The following is a 22,754-nucleotide window of genomic DNA, read 5'->3' as shown; positions in this document are numbered from 1 at the left end:
ATCTCCCAGCCAAAAGTTTGTCTGAAAGAACAGAGCACCCTGTTGCAATAACTCACCTTTTATCCCCATCTGTCAAACAAGCATTTCAATGTTCAACTAGCTGCTGGCTGAGACACGTCTCCTAAAACATGGAGTGTTTCCCACAGCACGGGAAACACGCTGAGGCTGAATGAAAATCGGTTCCCTGCCTCAATCATCATGAAATTAACTTCTTCAAATACTTAAAGTATCTAACGAACTGCGTTAACTATCATCCCGCCAGCTTTAATTGCCGGTGAGACTTCTACATTCGTGAGGTGTGCGCGCACACAGACACGTCCGTGGGGAACCTGGAAATCGGCGGGTTGGAGCTGGCTTCCGAACCTGCTTGGGATTTCCCCGATTTTTGCTGCATCCCCCACCCCCAAGGCACCGGCAATTTGATTCAAAAATTGGGGCCCATGTGTCTGAATTTGCATGAAGTCACCTGCCATCCCGCTGTTTTTACAGATTGAATAAAATCTTTATTGAACCCACCACTTTTTTTATTGCTTAATATGGAAATTTCTTGCCAGTTAGAATTTGTTACCAGGTTGAATACATACCTACTATATTTTACCCCATTACAACGAGTAGAGATTCCAAATGAACCAGAGGGAGAGAGAAACCAAGTTAAATAAGCAGAATTCTCTTCCATTCAATATTAAGGACAACATTAGCTATGGCTAACCTATTTTTTACCATCAGAATATAAAATCTATCTGAAGACTGGTAGATCAACAAGTGTAACATAAAAACAGAAGAAATCGGAGCAGAAGTAGGCCATCCGGCCCCTCGAGTCTGCTCCGCCATTCAATAAGATCATGGCTGATCGTCTACCTCAACTCCACTTTCCTGCCCTACCCCCATATCCCTCGATTCCCTTAATGTCCAAAAATCTATCGATCTCAGCCTTGAATATACTCAATGACTGAGCATCCACAGTCCTCTGGGGTAGAGAATTCCAAAGATTCGCAACCCTCTGAGTGAAGAAATTTTTCCTCATCTCAGTCCTAAATGCCCGACCTCTTATCTTGAGACTATGACCTCTAGTTCTAGATTCTCCAGCCAGAGGAAAAGGCCTGTCATCATCTACCCTGTCAAGCCCTCTAAGAATTTTATATATTTCAATGAGATCGCCTCTCATTCTTCTAAACTCCAGAGAATTTAGGCCCATTTTACTCAATCTTTCCTCATAGGACAACCCTCTCATCCCAGGAATCAATCTAGTGAACCTTCATTGCACCCCCTCTAAGGCAAGTATATCCTTCCTTAGATAAGGAGACCAAAACTATACACAGTACTCCAGGTGTGATCTCACCAGAGCTCTATATAATTGCAGCAAGACCTCCTTACCCTTGTACTCCAACCTCCTTGCAATAAAGGCTAACATTTGCCTTCCTAATTGCTTGCTGTACTGTAACTCTCATTTCCTAAATCCATGGACTATATATCTATCAATACGTTCACATAATAGAAGGCTAGGAGTAAATCAAAATTACAGTTATGGGTTTCTGATGTGATCCAAGAGCAAAGATCAAGCAATTTATCAGAATCATGATTAAGAACAATTTGAAATACACTCTTAGCTCTTTGTTAATTTAGTTCACTTCTACTTCCTTGCTCCCTCATCAATTTTACAACTTTACCAAAAATGCCATTTGATTTCATAAAAACCAGCTTGAAATGCATTATTTTAACTATTGTAAACAATTTTACAACACCAAGTTATAGTCCAGCAATTTTATTTTAAATTCACAAGCTTTCGGAGATTTTCTCCTTCCTCAGGCAAATGTTTCAAGAGCTCCTTGAAGCCTACGCATTTATACATATTGAACAATACATGGTGTTTACAGACTGCCCCTGCAACTGCCCGTTGCCAAGGCAATCACCGTGTTCAGACAGAGAGGTGTCACCTGCAGAACCCCCGAATACACATTCAACAAAAAAACAAACAGGGAAAAAAAACAGAGAAAAAAAACACAGAGAGAGGCAGAAACATCCGGAAGGCAGAGAGAGCCAGCAAATGACCCATTATATTAAAAATAGATAACATTTGTTCGCTGGTGGGGTAACGTGTAGCGTGACATGAACCCAAGATCCCGGTTGAGGCCGTCCTCATGGGTGCGGAACTTGGCTATCAATTTCTGCTCGACGATTTTGCGTTGTCGTGTGTCTCGAAGGCCGCCTTGGAGTACGCTTACCCGAAGGTCGGTGGATGAATGTCCATGACTGCTGAAGTGTTCCCCGACTGGGAGGGAACCCTCCTGTTTGGCGATTGTTGCGCGGTGTCCGTTCATCCGTTGTCGCAGCGTCTGCATGGTCTCGCCAATGTACCATGCTCTGGGGCATCCTTTCCTGCAACGTATGAGGTAGACAACGTTGGCCGAGTCACAGGAGTATGAACCATGCACCTGGTGGGTGGTGTCATCTCGTGTGATGGTGGAATCTGTGTCGATGATCTGGCATGTCTTGCAGAGGTTACCGTGGCAGGGTTGTGTGGCGTCGTGGACGCTGTTCTCTTGAAAGCTAGGTAGTTTGCTGCGAACGATGGTCTGTTTGAGGTTGGGTGGCTGTTTAAAGGCGAGTAGTGGAGGTGTGGGGATGGCCATAGCGAGGTGTTTGTCCTCATTGATGACATGTTGAAGGCTGCGGAGAACATGGCGTAGTTTCTCCGCTCCGGGGAAGTACTGGACGACAAAGGGTACTCTGTTGGTTGCGTCCCGTGTTAGTCTCCTGAGGAGGTCTATGCGATTTTTTGCTGTGGCCCGTCGGAACTGTCGATCGATGAGTCGAGCGTCATATCCCGTTCTTACTAGGGCGTCTTTCAGCGTCTGTAGGTGTCCATCGCGTTCCTCCTCGTCTGAGCAGACCCTGTGTATTCGCAGGGCCTGTCCATAGGGGATGGCCTCTTTGACGTGGTTAGGGTGGAAGCTGGAAAAGTGGAGCATCGTGAGGTTGTCCGTGGGCTTGCGGTAGAGTGAGGTGCTGAGGTGCCCGTCTTTGATGGAGATTCGTGTGTCCAAGAAAGAAACTGATTCTGAGGAGTAGTCCATGGTGAGCTTGATGGTGGGATGGAACTTGTTGATGTTATCGTGTAGTCTCTTTAGTGATTCCTTGCCGTGGGTCCATAGAAAGAAAATGTCGTCGATGTATCTGGTGTATAGTGTTGGTTGGAGGTCTTGTGCAGTGAAGAAGTCCTGCTCGAACTTGTGCATGAAAATGTTGGCGTATTGGGGTGCGAATTTGGTCCCCATGGCTGTTCCGTGTGTTTGGGTAAAGAACTGGTTATCGAAGGTGAAGACATTGTGATCCAGGATGAAGCGGATGAGTTGTAGGATGGCTTCCGGAGATTGGCTGTTGTTGGTGTTGAGTATTGATGCTGTCGCAGCGATGCCGTCATCGTGGGGGATACTGGTGTATAGTGCCGAGACGTCCATCGTGGTGAGAAGTGTTCCTGGTTCAACTGGTCCGTGGGTACTGAGTTTTTGTAGGAAGTCTGTAGTGTCACGACAGAAGCTGGGGGTTCCCTGTACGATGGGTTTCAGGATGCCCTCGATGTATCCAGAGAGGTTCTCACACAGGGTTCCGTTGCCTGATACGATGGGACGTCCGGGTGTGTTGGCTTTGTGTATCTTTGGGAGGCAGTAGAAGTCTCCCACGCGGGGATTACGTGGGATGAGAATGCGTAGGATGCTTTGAAGGTCTGGATCGAAGGTCTTGATCAGTTTGTTGAGCTGGTGGGTGTGTTCTTTGGTCGGATCTGCGGGTAACCGTCTGTAGTGTTCCTGGTTGTCCAGTTGTCGGTATGCTTCTTTGCAATAGTCTGTTCTGTTCTGTATGACTATGGCTCCTCCTTTGTCCGCTGGTTTGATGACGATGTTGCGGTTGGTCTTGAGAGCGTTGATGGCGTTGCGTTGTGCTCGGGTGACATTCTGGACTGTCTTCTGAGTGCGGCTGATGAATCTGGCATTGACGCATTTCCTGACAGCTTGAGCATACATGTCCAGCTGAGGGCAGCGACCCTCCGGAGGAGTCCAGTTTGACTCTTTCCTCTTCGGTTGCTGTACCGCGGATCCCTCTGTCTGCTGTTCCGGATCATCGATTGTCTCATTGGGTTCGCTGCTGAAATCTTGGGGTTTGTGGTAGAATTCCCGGAGCCTCATTCTCCTGATGAATTCCTCTGTGTCCGCCGCGAGACTAGTGGGGTCCATTTTGGTAGTGGGGCAGAAATTGAGCCCTCGGCTGAGAACTTCGATTTCGTCTGGTTGAAGGGTGTGGTCGGATAAATTGACAATAGACTTCCCTGTGGTTGCAACCGTGGTACCAGGGGAAGCTTGGTCGTTGCTGGTGGTGATGCCGAGTTTCTCAAGCTTCCTGCTAGTGCAATGACAACAACCTGAAGGTTGACATGACATGGTCAACCTTTGGTGAGTTTTTAACATCAAAGCTAGAGAAGACCTATTGGTATCCCTTGTAACTCAAAGCATTCAGAGAAGTAAGAATTCTAGCATCCAAAGAGTTAACAGTATAAGAGGTGGTAACAAAGAATGATTAAGAATCATCGATAGGTATACAGGTATCTTAATTTATAATACTAAGGATTGAGATAAATCATATAATATTCAATAAAATACTTTTCCTTTAAAGACAGTCTTTATTAAAAAAGGGGATGTGTTTCAAAATGAATCATGTTATCATATTGTGTGTTTATAAAAAGGTTGCCATAAAGATGCTGTACCTTTAATTTTGTTTGCTCCTTTTTTGGTTGTTCTAACTGCTCTATTAAATTTTTGCCTTCTTATTTGAACAAATTTCTAATTTTCTTGTTCTCCACTGAAGTAGTGTTGAAAGAGAAACTTTTCTTCTGTCTTTAAGTACCAATAAAGAGCTTCGACACCACATGATAATTATGGATAAGGAAGGCCATTGGGCCCATCTTAATTCATCCATCTAGAATGAGCCAAAGTCACCCACCCCACCCCACCCCCAATTGCAGCATCCAAATGGTTTGGCTCCACTACTGTTTCTTGGAGTCCAGTTCATGTGCTAATCACTCTTTGTGTGATAAAGAACTTCCTGATATCAGTCCTAAAACTGAACTAGTTTGTACCTGTATCCCCTTTTCCTACTCTCTCAATTCAATTTAAATGACTAGATTTACCAATTCCATACAGTCTACAGAGATAGTTTGAGTGATTGATTCAGTAGTACAACAGTCATTGAGAAAAGCATCCCCTACAATATCAGGCTATTAGAGAAAGAAACAAGCAGGTGGGAGGAGATGATGATGATGAAGGAAGGGAAGGAAAAGGGTCAAATGGATTGGAATTAGTTGCAACAGGAAGTAAATGCAGTGCTTAGATAACAAAAAGAAGCAAACTTAATTTTTGATAGCAAAAATTCTGATATATTTGCACTTTTTCTTAAAGATGAAATGTTTTCTTTATGAGCTAAACCTCTGTGGAAATTTGTGTATCAATCTGTTGTCATGATGGCCAATTATCAGAATGCACTAGAAGATGGACAAGGTACTGGTGCTCATCAATTGCAGTGCTTGAAGCTGGTAGTATTTAATAATATAGGAGTATAAGAGGACTCTGCTACTGAGTTACTTTTAGTTTTCTGTTTCTTTTATGGCTTGTTAGTGGTAGCAGTTTATTAAACACTTGTGATGGAATCTTTACAAACCAAGTGTCCAGTTTTGCTCAGCCTTTCATGTTGTTTTAACTTCATGAATGATCAATAACTAACTCATACATTTATATAAGATTTTCAATGTGTGTGAGAGAAAAAAAAAAGTTATCATTATAAATCATTTGGTCAACTAACTATTGCAATTGATAGTGAGTATAATCTAACATCATGATGTTCTGAGATGATGAATGTTGCAAAATGTTTCTGTGACTGATTTTTTTTTGTGTAATTATTTCAGGTTTATAGCTTTGCTCCAGAAGTCTAAAAAGATGAGCATACTACTCCTGACCTTTTCTGTACCGATTTTGATTTTGATTGGTACTGTTCTATACTGGGTGAGAAACAAGCCAAAGCCTGTCAAGCCAATATGTGATCTTTCCAGGCAATCTGTGCAAACCAAGGTAAGTTGGACAGAATTTGTAATGAAATTCATGTGGTAAAAATGACTCTGGCAGATGAAAATTTATAATTTGAGGAAATGGTTTTAGTCCTAAATTTTTTACTTTATCTATATTTGGAATTTGCCTTTTGGCATGAAATCATGTTTGACTTGAATTAAACTTTTATGAATCCAAAGCAATGAAACTACCAGTTGTATTAATTGCTTGTTAAAAGCATTAATGTTTTTGACTTTTTTTTCCCCCTAATATTCTTTCCTTTTGAATGTGTTTCATGCTGTGGTATGAATGATGTTACCCTATTGTTCCTCAACCATATGTATAAATTTTACCCAGGCATGTTGAGGTTAATTTTAGTGCCCTTAACCCAACCCTGGCTGAGGTCAGCTAACTCATTACAAACTAAGGGTTCAATCCTGGACATTCCTGGTTTGTATGATTTAGTACCACACTAGTTACTTAATTTATCCATTATGCTATCTGATAAGCATTTGCCTTTTGTCTTTCTAGCATAATGACTTTTTTATTATGGCTTCTTTGGTTTCTAGTGTGAAGGAGAACTATGTGGCGATTCAAAGATTACCAGTCTTGAATCAGATATGATCCAGCCAAGGCTATGAAACAAATGTCTCAACTAGCTACAAGGGCTTAAATGAGCTTGGGCACTTTCAGCCTGCTATTATGGCATTAAACAACATTATTGGGATGCTAGAGGTGTGACTAGTTGAGAAAACTGGAAATATCTTTACTGCTGCAGTCAGCTCTGCTCTCCTCCTGATTTTGCAGTTAAAGTGCATTGAAGTAGAGCAGTAGGTGCCTTCCACTGCATCAGAATGTGGTGTAAATTGTTCTGGAGGAGTGCTCTATGCTGATCTGCTTTTCCCTGAATTTCCAGTATTTTTTTGTAGTAAGGTGTTCCTTAGATGCTGAGACAGGAGAAATTATGATGGGGAATAAGGAAATGGCAGAGATATTAAATATTTTGTATCTGTCTTTACAGTAGAAGACACAAGAAATAGTGGGAAACTAAGGGCCTAATGAGAATGCGGAACTTAAAGTAGTTAATATTAGTAAACATAGGAAAATAGGAGCCGGAATAGGCCATTCGGCCCTTTGAGCCTGGTCCGCCGTTCAATATGATCATGGCTGATCCTCTATCTCAATACCATATTCTTGCTCTCTCCCCATACCCCTTGATGCCTTTTGTCTCTAGAAATCTATCTATCTCCTTAAATATATTCAGTGACTTGGCCTCCACACCCTTCTGTGGTAGAGAATTCCACAGGTTCACCACCCTCTGAGTGAAGAAATTTCTCCTCATCTCGGTCCTAAATGTCCTACCCCGTATCCTGAGACTGTGACCCCTCGTTCTGGACCACCCCCCCAAGCCAGGGGAAACATCCTCCCTGCATCCAGTCTGTCTAGCCCTGTCAGAATTTTATATATTTCAATGAGATTCCCCTCATTCTTCTAAATGCTAGTGAATACAGGCCTAGTCGACCCAATCTCTCCTCATACGACAGTCCTGCCATCCCAGGAATCAGTCTGGTGAACCTTTGTTGCACTCCCTCCATGGCAAGTATATCCTTTCTTTGGTAAGGAGACCAAAACTGCGCACAATACTCCAGGTGTGGTCTCACCAAAGTCCTGTATAACTGCAGCAAGACATCCTTGCTCCTGTACTCTCTTGCATGAAGGCCAACATACCATTTGCCTTCCTAACTGCTTGCTGCACCTGCATGTTTGCTTTCAATGACTGGTATATAAAGACACCCAGGTCCCTTTGTACATCAACATTTTCTGATCTATCACCATTTAAATAATACTCTGTTTTTCCTTCCAAAGTGGATAACTTCACATTTGTCCACATTATACTGCACCTGCCATGTATTTGCCCACTCACTCAACTTGTCTAAATCGCCTTGAAGCCACTTTGCATCCTCCTCACAACTCACGATCCCACCTAGTTTTGTGTCATCAGCAAACTTGAAAATATTACATTTGGTTCCCTCATTGAAATCATTGATATATATTGTGACTAGCTGGGGCCCAAGCACCGATCCCTGCGGTACCCCAATAGTCACTGGCTGCCGCCCTGAAAAAGACTCATTTAATCCTACTCTGTTTTCTGTCTGTTAACCAATTTTCAATCCATGCCAGTATATTTCCTCCAATCCCATGTGCTTTAATTTTGCACACTTCACCCCTTGGGTGGGACCTTATCAAAGGCCTTCTGAAAATCCAAATAAACCACATCCACTGGTTCTCCCTTATCTATTCTACCAGTTACATCCTCAAAAAACTCCAGTAGGTTTGTCAAACACAATTTGCCCAGGTATGTCCTGTCCACAAAAAGCAGGACAAATCCAATCTGGCCAATTACCGCCCCATCAGCCTACTCTCAATCATCAACAAAGTGATGGAAGGTGTCGTCAACAGTGCCATCAAGCGGCACTTACTCACCAATAACCCGCTCACCGATGCTCAGTTTGGGTTCCGCCAGGACCACTCGGCTGCAAACCTCATTACAAACATGGACAAAAGAGCTGAATTCCAGAGGTGAAGTGAGAGTGACTGCCCTTGACATCAAGGCAGCATTTGACCGAGTGTGGCACCAGGGAGCCCTAGTAAAATTGAAGTCAATGGGAATCAGGGGGAAAGCTCTCCGGTGGCTGGAGTCATACCTAGCACAAAGGAAGATGGTAGTGGTTGTTGGAAGCCAATCAGCTCAGCCCCAGGACATTGCTGCAGGAGTACCTCAGGGCAGTGTACCAGGCCCAACCATCTTCAGCTGCTTCATCAATGTCCTTCCCTCCACCATAAGGTCAGAAATGGGGATGTTCGCTGGTGATTGCACAGTGTTCCATTCCATTCGCAACCCCTCAAATAATGAAGCAGTCCGAGCCCGCATGCAGCAAAACCTGGACAATGTCCAGGCTTGGGCTGATAAGTGGCAAGTAACATTCGTGCCAGGCAATGACCATCTCCAACAAGAGAGAGTCTAACCACCTCCCCTTGACATTCAATGGCATTACCATCACCGAATCCCCCACCATCAACATCCTGGGGGTCACCATTGACCAGAAACTTAACTGGACCAGCCACACACATACTGTGGCTACAAGAGCAGGTCAGAGGCTGGGTATTCTGCAGCAAGTGACTCACCTCCTGACTCCCCAAAGCCTTTCCACCATCTACAAGGCACAAGTCAGGAGTGTGATGGAATACTCTCCACTTGCCTGGATGAGTGCAGCTCCAACAACACTAGAAGCTCGACACCATCCAGGTCAAAGCAGCCCGCTTGATTGGCACTCCCTTTGCCACCGGCACACTGGCTGCAGTGTGTACCATCCACAGGATGCACTGCAGCAACTCGCCAAGGCTTCTTCGACAGAACCTCCCAAACCCGTGACCTCTACCACCTAGAAGGACAAGGGCCGCAGGCACGTGGGAACAACAGCACCTACACATTCCCCTCCAAGTCACACACCATCCCGACTTGGAAATATATTGCCGTTCCTTCATCGTCGCTGGGTCAAAATCCTGGAACTCCCTTCCTAACAGCACTGGGAGAACCTTCACCACATGGACTGCAGCGGTTCAAGAAGATGGCTCACCATCACCTTCTCTAGGGCAATTGGGGATTGGCAATAAATGCTGGCCTCGCCAGCGATGCCCACATCCCATGAATGAATAATTTAAAAAAATTTCCCTTTCATAAATCCATGTTGACTTTGTCTAATCCTGTTGATATTTTCTAAGTGTCCTCTTATCACATCCTTTATAATAGACTCTAGCATTTTCCCTACTACTGATGTTCGGCTAACTGGTCTGTATTTCCTGGTTCTCTCTCCCCCTCCTTTTTTAAATAGTGGGGTTACATTTGCCAATCTGCAGGAACTGTTACAAATTTCTATGGATTATGGAAGGTGACAACCAATGCATCCACTATTTCCATGGTTCCCTAGCATTTCTGGGAAGTTATTTGTGTCCTTTTCCGTGAAGACAGAACCAAAGTATTTGTTTAATTGCTCTGCCATTTCCTCCTTCCCCATTATAAATTCTCCCATTCTGACTGTAAGGGACCTACATTTGTTTTCACTAATCTTTCTTTTTACATATTTGTAGAAGCTTTTACAGTCGGCTTTTATGTTCTTTGCAAGTTTACTCTCGTACTCTTTTTCCCTTAATCAATCTCTTGGTCCTTTTTTTGCTGACTTCTAAACTGTTCCCAATCCTCAGGCTACTTTTATCTGGTAACTTTATATGACTCCTCTTTGGATCTAATGCTATCCTTAATTTCTTTTGTTAGCCAAGGTTGGGCCATTTTTCCTTTTGTGTTTTTGCGCCAGAAAGGAATGTATAACTGTTGCGATTCATGCATTTGTTCCTTAAACGTTAGCCAGTGCCTATCCACTGTCATGCCTTTTTAATGAAGCTCCCCAATCTATCAGAGCCAACTCACCCCTCATACCTTTTGTAGTTTCCTTTGTTTAGATTTAGGACCCTAGTTTCGGATTGGACTACTTCACTTTCCATCTCAATGAAGAATTCTATGTTATGGTCACTCTTCCCTAAAAGACCCCGCACAACAAGATTATTAATTAACCCCTTCTCATTGCACTATAACCAATCTAGGATAGCCTGTTCCCAAGTTGGCTCCTCAATGTACTGTTAAAGTCTCATACACACTCCAGGAATTCATCCTCCACAGCATTATTGCTGATTTGGTTTGGCCAGTCTATATGTAGATTAAAGTTACCCACGAATACTGTAGTACCCTTGTTACATGCATCTCTAACTTCCTGTTTGATGCCGTCCCCTACATTGCCACTACTGTTTGGAGGCCTATAGATAACACCCACCAGTGTATTCTGCCCCTTGGTGCTTCTTAACTCCACCCAGACTGATTCTACATCTTAATTTTGTGAGCCAATATCCTTTCTCACTATTGCTCTGATTTCATCCTTTACTAACAATGCCACCCCACCTCCTTTTCCTTTTTGCCTGTCCTTCCTAAATATCGAATACCCTTGGATATTCTGCTCCCAGCCTTGGTCACCCTGCAGCCATGGCTCTGTAATTGCAAAGAAAAAGTACTGGAGAAATTAATCGGACTAAAAGCCGACAAATCCCCTAGACCTGATGGCCTACATCCTAGGGTTCTAAAAGAGGTGGCTGCAGAGTCAGTGGATGCATTGGTTGTGATCTTCCAAAAGTCCCTAGATTTTAGAACTGTCCCAGTGGATTGGAAGGTAGCAAATGTAGCCACCACTATTCAACAAAGGTAGGAGAGAGAAAACCGGGAACTACAGGCCAGTTAGCCTGACATCAGTAGTAGGGAAAATGCTGGAATCCATTATTAAGGATATGGTAATGGGGTGCTTAGAAGATCATGATATGATTAGGCAGAGTCGACATGGTTTTATGAAAGGGAAATCGTGTTTGATGAATCTAGTTACGTCCTCAAATTCTAATAGCAGCGCAGATAAAGGGGAACCAATGGATGTAATATATTTGGATTTACAAAAGGCATTTGGTAAGGTGCCACACAAAAGGTTGTTACACAAGATTAGGGCTCATGGGGTTGGGGGTAATATATTAGTAGTGATTGAGGATCGGTTAATGGACAGAAAAGAGAGTAGGAATAAATGGGTCATTTTCAGGTTGGCAGGCTGTAACTAGCGGGGTGCTGCAAGGATCAGTGCTGGGCCTCAGCTATTTACAATCTATATTAATGACTTGGGTGAAGGGACCTCGTGTAATTTATCCAAGTTTGCCGACGATAGTAAGCTGTGAGGAGGACCGAGTCTGCAAAGGAATATCGACAGGTTAAGTGAGTGGGCAAGAAGGTGGCAGATGGAGTATAATATGAGGAAATGCGAGATTATTCACTTTTGTAGGAAGAATAGAAAAACTGAGTTTTTAAATGGTGAGAAACTATCAAATATTGGTGTTCCGAGGGATTTGGGTGTCCTTGTACACAAAACAAAAAGTTAACATGCAGGTACAGCAAGCAATTAGGGAGGCAAATGGTATGTTGGCCTTGTAAGGTTTTTTTTTAATCACAGGTCCCTTCGATGCTGAGACAGGACAAATTATAATGGGGAATAAGGAAATGGCAGAGATATTAAACAAATATTTTGTATCTGTCTTCAATAGAAGACACAAAATAAATACCAGAAATAATGGGAAACCAAGGGTCTAATGAGTGAGGAACTTGAAGTAATTATTATCAGTAGAGAAAAAGAACTGGGGAACTTAATCAGACCAAAAGCCAAAACAATCTATGAAGCTTTCCAGAGAGATTTATATATCTGGTATTAAAATACTCTAAATCTTACAATAAAGGCCAAGGGGGTTAGAGTACGAGTAAGGAAGTCTTGCTGCAATTGTACAGGCTTTGGTGAGACCACACCTGGAATACTGTATACAGTTTTGGTCTCCTTACCTAAAGAAGGATATACTTACCTTTTAGAGGTGGTGCAACGAAGGTTCACTAGATTGATTTCTGGGATGAGAGTCGTCCTGTGAAGAGAGAGTGAGTAGAATGGACCTATATTCTCTGGAGCTTCAGAAGAATGAGAGGTGATCTCATTGAAACATATAAGATTCTGAATGCTTGACAGGGTAAATGCTGAGAGGCTGTTTTCCCCTAGCTACAGAGTCTCAGGATAAGGGGTCGGCCATTTAGGACTGAGATGAGAAATTTCTTCACTCGGAGGGTTGTGAATCTTTGGAATTCTCTACCCCAGAGGGCTGTCGATGCTTAATCATTGAGTATACTCAAGGCTGAGATCGATAGATTTTTGGACTCTAATGGAATCAAGGATATGGCGATCGGGTGGGAAAGTGGAGTTGAGATCGAAGATCAGCCATGATTTTATTGAATGGCGGAGCAGACTCTAGGGCCATTTGGTCTACTCCTGCTCCTATTTCTTATGTTAAGCTTCCTCTAGAGACAGTTGTCTTTATTTTAAAATGTTTTTTTACTTCAGAATAATGGAGGTGCCAGGAGATGTGTGCTATTGAAGGATGATGAAGTGATGTCTTACTTTTATGATGATGCCAGAACACTCTATGAAGCTTTCCAGAGAGGTTTACATATATCAGGTATTAAAGTACTCTAAATCTTACAATTGGGGGCAGTATTGTTCTTGCTTTGTTCAATATTCCATATCAAATATTTCTTTTTCAGATAATGGACCTTGTCTGGGTTACAGAAAACCTCATCAACCTTATCAGTGGCTTTCATATAAACAGGTATCTATTGAGATTAATGAAATGCTGGAAATAGTATAGAGGTCCAAACTTCAGGGGGAAAACTGACTTTCAATATTTAATTTGAGAGGACTGGGTCTTGTTTCAGAAGGGAAAAAATGGTATCCTTTTTGTTTTTGAAGTGACAGCAGAAGGGGCAATTCTGAGACCTTCTCTTCCTGCCCCCTGTTCCCACTATTTAGCACCTTATCTCCTCAATGTCTATGATTCATTCACTGCACTTCAAGTGCAATTTATTCTTTTATGCCATTGAACTTTGTACCAGCAGTTGCGGATGACTGAACTGTTAAATGGGCGATTGTATAAAATTTGGGGGTGGGGGGGGGGCGTAAGAGTAAGAAACTGACCTTGTCTTCATTCAAATTGTACCTTTTTTTGCTGGCAAATCATGAATTAATGGCCAGTCACAAGATGCCCACCTTTTTGAGTTCATACATGTGCACCTACAAAACTAGGAAGAGCTGACCACTCAAAGCAATATACAACAGCTCTGAATAAAGGCCCATGACTGAAGCCACTGTTTCAAGGTGCCTGAATAATTTCAAGATTTTAATTAGTGTTTTGGAATCACATTCTGCAATTCAATCTGTTTTTCTGTGAAAACTGAAACTCAATGACATCAGAAAAGAAATAGTTACAATGGAAATGCAGTGGGACATGAACTTGTAAGTCACACTTGACTGGTTTTTTTTTTGTACTTTCAGAAGTTAATACTCAGTAAGTATAACATAGCAGGCCTACATGTATGTAGGTGCCATTGCTGAATGTGATTATGATCTGTAGGCTTACTTACAACATTAGATTATTGGATGTAAATAGTTATAAAACATCTTTAATGCAAAAGCATTGATGTGAAGAATATAACTTGTATTTCCATAAGTGCAATGAGGCATCTTTCTGCACTTTGCACAAAACATAACAATGTCAATAATTTATGGTATGAGACCACCAACCCATTCTCCCATTCAAACCCTCACTGCACCAATTCATAAAGGCACTCTATCTGAATGTGTTTGGAGCAGAGACTTGTACCCCATCCAACACCCCACTCTTTCATAGAAACTTTCTTCTCCAACTTTCCCAGTTCATACTGGCACTCTACTCCCCATTCCAACGCTATTAAGCTGGTACTTATCTTCAACTCTGTTCGAGTTAGTACTCTCCCCTTTCCCCCCCCCCTCTTCTATTCCCCAACTCCTCATCTTCCTCTCCTCCTCCTCCTTCCCCACCCCCCCAGCTTTTCCAAAGCACTGCTCTCCGTTTCTGTCTCTTCCCATTTCATTACCATTATCTTCCCCTCCTATTGCCATGCATTCACCTCCTATTCATTGCCGTCAACCTTTTTCTCCCTGCCCCTGGTCTTTCACTGCCACCCACTCTCTCCCTTCCCATCCATTTCTCCCTCTGTGATGTATTCCCTTCACTCCCTTTGGCAGCCATTGTCCTTCTGAGTCCAGTGGCTAATGTACCAGACTTGTCCACTCCTTGTCATGTGCCCCAGTGGTAATTGCCCCATTTGGCACTTCTGTATACTGGAGGCAGGAATTTTCATTCTTGAGAGTTAAAATTCCACTGACTAAAGGCCATAAGTGCGAATATGGGCATCAAATGGTGAACTTAATTTTCTTTTAAAGAAAACATAGTACAGTTGACATGTATGTACCATGAAGGAGGCAATGCGAAGCCAACTGGATGGTATGGTTGAAAAGTGCGCAGTGATCTATGAGAAAACAACCTAAATTTAAAACCGTTGTAATCTACTTGCAGGTGTCTGACAGAGCAGAGTACCTTGGATCAGGTCTTTTACATCGAGGATCCAATCCATCTCCAGACCAGTACATTGGTGTATTTGCCCAGAACAGGCCTGAGGTAATGTACATTGAACTATCATACTACTAAACTTAACGTGTAATTTGTTTTACTATTAATAGCTGCACTCCACAAACCCTAGTTTTGAGCTTTAAATTTTTAATTCCTGGTTTTCATTTTGTCAACCCATAGCATTTCACCAGGTTTCTGGGGGAAGGGGAAATCTGACACCAGGTCAGTTGGTATTATGTTTGGCTCAAAAAATAGTATAAATCCTACAATTTTTATCCATACTCTCACGCATCTCAAGGAGACATAAGAGGCTAGGCCTGGCCTTGGCCATCAAAATACGGAGGCAAAATACTTCACTTAGACTGAATGCAACACTTTTATTTATATCTATATCATGACCTGCTGGTGGGGGGGGAGGGGCTCCTTGCCAGCTGTGACTAAATTGTGGGCACACTTGAGAACTCTTCTAACATAAATTGCTGGCAGACGAGACCAGTATAGAAAATTATTCCTGTAAGGCAAAAATCTCACTAATCAACTCCCATTAGTACTTATTCATCCCACAAGCAGAAAAAGACAGATGAGTAATTTAGTCTCTAGGACCAAGCTGTTCACAGTTCAAAGATAATCTACTTAACCTGGAATGAATCCAATAATCAAAGTGTAATCTTAACATTAGAGAAGTCAGGGATGATAAAAGGCCATTTGATCCATTGCAGCTTATTCCCAATTCTCACAGCAAAACTCTTTCTACCTCCAGTTCCTTATGTAATTAAGGTCTGAGAGTTCCATTTACCTAACTGTGTAATGCCTAGAGTTCTTTCCTCTATTGTGAATATCTGGCTACTTTGACTTCTATCTCTTCAGTAATTCTTCTGATTCTGAATAATTGGACTTGTGTAGGCCTATATTCAAACACTGTCCTAGCTTCTGCACAATTATAATATTGTAATGTTCTTTCATATCGTTCCATCTCTCAATGGCCTAGAAGCTACTTCTGTAGATGATTTTTGTCCTGAAATTGATGACCAATGCAATGTCTTGATACTTTTATTTTGGAATAATATTTTGTAAATGGAGATAATCAGACTTTATAACTTTTTTGTTTATAGCTTTAGTACGAGTTTAATTAAAACACTAATACCAGATCCCCTGTCTTTTGATTAGTGGATAATTTCTGAGCTAGCTTGCTATACCTACTCTATGTCGGTGGTACCACTGTATGACACTCTGGGAGCTGAAGCTATTGTATACATCATTAACAAAGGTATGTATTAGTGAAGAAAAGTTCTTAAATTGTTAAATGTGAAAATAATTTGATAAGTGAGATGTAAAGTGTACTGTGCACAAGACTTTTTTTATTCGTTCATGGGATGTGGGCTTCGCTGGCGAGGCTGGCATTTATTGCCCATCTCTAATTGCCCTTGAGAAGGTGGTGGTGAGCCGCCGCCTTGAACCGCTGCAGTCTATGTGGTGAAGGTTCTCCCACAGTGCTGTTAGGAAGGGAGTTCCAGGATTTTGACCCTGTCCAGAAACTATCTGCATTGAAAGTGGAGATTTGTTTTGTGTGTAAGTTGCTGTGCTGGATGATTCTGTAGCTCACTGAGTTGCAGTTACCTGCTCCTGAGCCTGCATCTCTCAGTAGCAGTGCGTGAAATAATTGGTTTGTACTAAAATCAAAATTTGTTCTCTGGGAAGCTACCATGGCTGGCCATCTTGTACGTGGGTCACAGGTTTTTCTTTACTCTATGTATTTTTGCTGAGAGGTTATGTTTTATATAGGAGTGCATATATAATGGTTAAGATTGTTCTGATGGCTGTGGGTAATCCAACTAAATGGAAAAAAGATTCTGGTTCAATCCCCTGTACTGCACTGAAATAGCTGAACTCCACTGAGGAAGCAGTGGGGCCAATATGAATAGCCTTAGTGTGCCTGGGCTAAGAGGAGAAAATTTTGTAGACTTGACAAAGAATGGCCAATTAGACAAGATATCAGAGTGCCATTAATGCCTGTGGTACCATACCCTAGTGAGTTATTCCCTTTTGGGAATTGGAGGAAGCAGAGAGTGTGTAGCTAATAATATAATTTTCAAGCTTACGGCATCTTTGCAAACCTCCAGTGTGGCCTTCACCTGCACACATATTAAAAAACTGAAGAAATGGTCTAAGAAACAATTCTGTGCTCCTAGCAAGAAAGCCTTTCTTTCAGTGAGTGTTGGTTGGAGAACTGGGGCAAATTCTTCAACCCACAATGCCTGCCAAGTGTGGCTGCCAACTGGAAGTCTGGATTCACAATCAATAGTGTCAGACTATGGACTACAATGAAGTACACTAAATTTGAGATTCTAAATTTAAGAATATGTTTGTGCTTTCTTGAAAGGAAACTAACTTTTTGCCATTTTGATACAATGGTCTAAGGATTTAAATGGTACAATGTATATCTTCAGTTTATCTTCATTCTTATTGGTAGGATGATTAGAACTGAATTTATCCTTTGTGACAATTGATAAAACTTATGGCACTAGTGACGATTGACTAGCCAGCTGGAGGATGGTTGTAGAAAGGTTAACAGCAACAGGTTACTTAAAAATATCTAGCACTGACTATTTCCATTTAATGCTTGTGCATGTGTGTCTAAACCACTGTTTGATAAAATCTGAATTAGGTAGTTGAATAGTAACATGGGTACAATCATTGGTCAGTAATTTGCAAATGGGACATTTTGTGATGAAGCCTAGAAGTTGTTAAACTTAATATCCCTCTTTTGTAGCTGAAATTTCCACTGTGATATGTGACAAGCCGAACAAAGCTAATATTTTGCTGGAAAATTGTGAAAAGGGCCTCACATCTATCTTAAGCACTATTATTCTGATGGATCCATTTGATGATGCTTTAAAAGAACGTGGGACAAAATGCAAAGTTGAAGTCCTCTCCCTGAAAGAAGTCGAGGTAAGATGGAAGAATGGGGTGGCTGTTTATCAGCATATAATTTATGATGCAAAAATTATATTAGTCAAATTGCTTAACTGAATCAATGGATAAAGTCCCTTCAAACATTCACTTTTCATAGTTGGGGCCCTGGTTCAGGCTTGGTCAAATTGGTGTTTTGTCATTAGTCAAGGAAGTAAAAGCGACATACTGATATAGCTAACTATAAAATATTCAAAATCCTGAACTTGCAGTCTTAAACTCACAAGACTATGCTCCTTTTCCCCTTGTGCACACTTTTCCACTGTTGTAATTGGTAGAACAGAATGCAAAGGATGAGTTTCCATAAAAGTGAAGCATTTTGCTGATTTATCCAATGTAAAAACAAATTCAAGATCTGAACTTCCAAACGTTGTGAAGATTTCTTAAAAGTCTGGTCTTGTTTAATTTTGGTACTTGAGATGCCATGGTGGTAAATCTTCTAGCTAGCAAAGGGGTGGTCTTAATCAAGTTATGTGGTTAATGGGCTTAGTTGCCATAAGATCATGCAGAGCTAAGTTGTTGCATTTGGGTTGATCATGTATTCTTAATACAGTTCTTTCTTAATGTGTTGCATTGCTGAAGGAAAGCACAGTTTAAAATGTGTAGCTTTTTCTGATGATCATACTAAAAATCTGTGGTATTAATGCATTAAGTTTTAATTCCAACGTTTCTGAGGCAGGAGTAAGAAACTTTCTAACTTGCACTAAATGAGCTGCATGCCAGATGCAGTCTTGTTGTCTACAAATGATCCATGAGTGTACATCAAAATTTAATTTAGTGTAACCATCTGTGCTTTGATTTCATCTGCCTTTTTGTCAATTTTTCTCCTCTCCTAAAAGTGTTGACTATTTTCTGGGGTATGATTTTCTCTGGTAAATTGAGGCACCGTTCTGTGAACCTGGGCAATTGTAGAATCTTGGAAATTATAGCACAGAAGGAGACCATTTTGTCCATTCTCCAGGAGCCAGTGGGCTTGTTCTTGTGCACTACCTACTAGTTCTGTGATTACTGTAAACCTACTAGCATCTACAAAACTGTCTCCCTCTGATAGCCTACTCAATTGTGATCATTGTCCCAAGCCTCAAAACTACATTCTTTTTCTTTTGATATATTGTCATTTTTGAGAGTACAGTGGTCTCAATCCACACAATATTCTAATGGTGGTTTTAATGTTACGTAAAATCTGTTCTCTCTCACTATAATGTATCCTAGTCCTTGACAATCCCAGTTAATGCCTTCACCTTGACCTTTTTTAGTGAAGGGTATAATTATACCCATTACTTGTATTCCTAATCTATCATTTTCAATTAATGCTAATAGGCGCATTGTGACTTGCTGGTACACTATTAACTGCCAGCAAGTGAGCGTCATACCCAAAGCAAAAGATTCACATTGAATTTTATTGCATTATCCCAGAATCCATTGCAAGTGTTGCTGTTCACACTTGATTTTTTGTTCAGCATAACCTGGATTGTTAAAGTTCCACAGAACATATGTTCCAGCACCCTCAAAATGTTTGTATGTGCTTGATTCAGTTCATGTGCATTCATAGTAGTGCTAAGTTTTGGAAGAAGCCAAAGTACCCACTGTGGAGCTTATAAGCTGGCCATGACAACAGGGGTCCACCAGAGGATGTTGCCAACAGCAGTTGGCATTTGTGCTGAAATTATAATTGCATATCACTAGCAAGTTGCCAACATAAATTTCCATTTACTGCTGAAATTTGACTACTGAATGGTTAAATTCTTAATGTGCACTTTACTTGAGATGCCATTCTAGAACATATTGAACCTAATATATAGCATGCACCATGTGTCCATAACAACTATCCTCCACTTAATTTGATTCCTGAGCAAACACTTTAGCACTATCCATGTCAACATCTCTCATCTCATTACATCTCTTGAACTTCAATGTTCTGACTCATTGAGCAATGCCACAGGACCTCCATTGGTATGTTAACTACAAATGTGTTTTTCCTCCTAGGATCTTGGAAGAGAGAACCTAAGAAAACCAATTGTAAGTATATTAGCTAAATTTAACCTATAAGAATAGTGCAGCTATTGACCACATAGATGAATCCTTAATCCTCTTTTTATCCCAATTCCTCTTGGGAACTGCCTGAAGATTTACCGCCACATCTAAGGATTATTAGATGCCTAAAACTGTTGCCTGATTTGAACTGTTACATCAATCGGTTCAACTTGTATTAACAGGTAAACAAACAAACTCACCAGCTAGGAAATGCAGAGTTGCATAGAAATTACAATCCAGAAATAGGCCGTTTGGCCCAACCAATCTGTTGATGTTTATCTTCGCAAGCAGTAGTCTTATTCCCATGTGTCCCACCCTGTTCCCATATCCTTTTATTCCACTTTCCTTCAGCCACACCAACCCCCCCCCCCCCCCCCCACCATCTAAATTATTCTGAAATGTTGACTGTGTGGCTTGTTTTCTCCTGCTTTCTGTCCTAAATCTCTTGCATTTAATATATTTGTTTTCCCTTCTTCTCAACCTTAAACACCAGAAGGAGTCTGTTTCCATCTGCTCTGTCCTGTCCCTTCATAATTATAAACATCTCTATCAAATCACCCCTTAATCTGATCTGATCTAATAAAAACAGCCCTTTTTTTTTCAAGTCTTTGTATTGCTTCATATCAGGCAGTATTCTAATGAATCTGTTATTCTTTCTACTGTCTCAACATTCTTATAGTATAGAGTCCAAAACTGCAGAGAGTATTACAACTGTGGAAGTGCAAAGGTTTTATATAGGTTCACCATTACATCTTGACTTTTATATTCTGTACCTCTAGCCTAAACCCAATATTCCATTAGATTTTTAAGGGCCTAATCCATTTAAAGTGCTGCTTTTAATGCTTAGTTCTTCCACATCACCCAGCTTTATCCCAAGTATAATTATCTTATTTACCAAAATGTACCACCTCATTCACTGGGATTGAATTCCATCTGCCACTTTTTTTGTCCATTCCAACATCTTTGTCAGTATTCCCTTGCAGCTTCCTTTAGCTCTCTGAATTAATTACCTATGCCTCCTATTTAGGTATCATCTGCAAATTTGGACGCATCTCCTAGCCCTATATTCAAATCACTGATGTATATAATGAACAGAACCTTGAAAACTTTCAGCCGCTCTGCCAGAAACTGCCTTTTCCTCCCTTCTAACCAGTTTTAATCCAATTCGTTACCCTTTCCCTAATTCCATACCCCACAATCTTCTCAAATAGCTTCCTGTGTGTGTTACCTCATCAGAGGCTTTCTGAAAGTCCACGTACACCACGTTTACTGCAATTTCCCCATCCACCATATCTGTCACCACCTCAAAGAATTCTAACCTGTTTGTCAAGCATGTTCTTCCTCTCTAAAATAAGTGTTGGCTGCTTCTAATGTTCTCTTCTAGATATTAAATGCTTAGTAATTTCATCTTTAAAGATTCCAAAATTTTCCCAACCACAAAAGTTTTACTGTAGTTACCCAGTTAAACTCTGTCTGTCTTTGTGAAAATGGGTATTACATTGGCCACTCTCCAGTCCAGTACAATGTTGGTGAACAATTTAATTGTGACAAGACAAAGTTAGAATGTAATTTCATGCAGAAATCCATGAAATAACTAACACACCTGTGATGTGATTAATATCATTATAAGGTTAAACATAAAGGAGTACACCAGTACTTAGGTATGGTTAACAAGTGTTTAAATTCTTATAGGCTTGAGCATAGTTATAAGTGTAACACAACTTGGTAACAGTTGTGCTCTAACTAATCAGAATAGAGTTACGCTCAGTGTAGAAGGTTACACAGGTCAGCGAGGTTATTCATTACATAGCTGACAGGTCAATAGCTCTGGGTAATAAATCTATGCAGGTACACCTGAAGCCTACTGCTTTAGATGAGCTACTGGTTTTGACAATATTGTTCTTGGAATTGATGCGACCTTGTCCTTCCATCTTGACTGTAGTAGAGTAGGGTAGATCTGCCTCCCTCTGGTCCTAGGGGATGCCCACAGTTAATCCTCGCGTTGTGGCTCAGTGGTAGCACTCTCGCCTTGGAGTCAGAAGGTTGAGAGTTCAAGTCTCACTCCAGAGATAGCGCAAAATCTAGGCTGACACTCCAGTGCAGTACTGAGGGAATGGTGCACTGTCAAAAGTGCCGATTTTCAGATGATATGTTAAACAAAGGTCCCAACTGCCATCTCTGGTGGAAGTAGACGATCCCATGGCACTATTTCAAAGAGTAGGGGAGTTCTTCCCTGGTGTCCTGGCCAATATTTATCCCTCAACCAACATCACTTAAACAGATTATCTAGTCACTAGCACATTGCTGTTTGTGGGACCTTGCTGTGCACAAATTGGCTACCGGATTTCCTATGTTACAACTGTGACTACACTTCAAAAGTGTATGGTTGGCTGCAAAGCGCTTTGGAACGTCCCGAGGTAGTGAAAGGTGCTATATAAATGCAAGTTTTTTTTTTTCTTTTTGTCATCTGCTTCTTTTCCTGAGACATAACCTTGCCCTTCCATTTTACATGTAATTGCTAATTTTTGTCCCTCT

The 22,754-nt window shown here is 41.3% G+C and overlaps 1 protein-coding gene across 3 annotated transcripts in view; it reads left to right on the top strand.

Moving 5' to 3' along the window:
• Positions 1-22,754, top strand: part of acsl5 (acyl-CoA synthetase long chain family member 5) — a 49,841-nt gene that overhangs the window by 10,814 nt on the left and 16,273 nt on the right. For 2 of the 3 annotated variants that reach the window (XM_068002231.1, XM_068002232.1), the window contains exons 2-8: positions 5,954-6,116; positions 13,112-13,226; positions 13,312-13,376; positions 15,162-15,263; positions 16,383-16,482; positions 17,986-18,164; positions 20,172-20,204. In XM_068002231.1, coding sequence (XP_067858332.1) covers positions 5,985-6,116; positions 13,112-13,226; positions 13,312-13,376; positions 15,162-15,263; positions 16,383-16,482; positions 17,986-18,164; positions 20,172-20,204 — 726 coding nt within the window. In that variant the 5' untranslated portion in view covers positions 5,954-5,984. Of the gene's footprint in view, positions 1-5,821; positions 5,865-5,953; positions 6,117-13,111; positions 13,227-13,311; positions 13,377-15,161; positions 15,264-16,382; positions 16,483-17,985; positions 18,165-20,171; positions 20,205-22,754 lie in introns of those variants that run through there. The other variant, XM_068002233.1, reaches the window with a different exon arrangement.

The sequence above is a fragment of the Heptranchias perlo genome, chromosome 21 (genome assembly GCF_035084215.1).
Source record: "Heptranchias perlo isolate sHepPer1 chromosome 21, sHepPer1.hap1, whole genome shotgun sequence".
NCBI classification, from domain to species: Eukaryota; Metazoa; Chordata; class Chondrichthyes; order Hexanchiformes; family Hexanchidae; genus Heptranchias; species Heptranchias perlo.
This window is presented reverse-complemented; position numbering and strand designations above follow the sequence as displayed.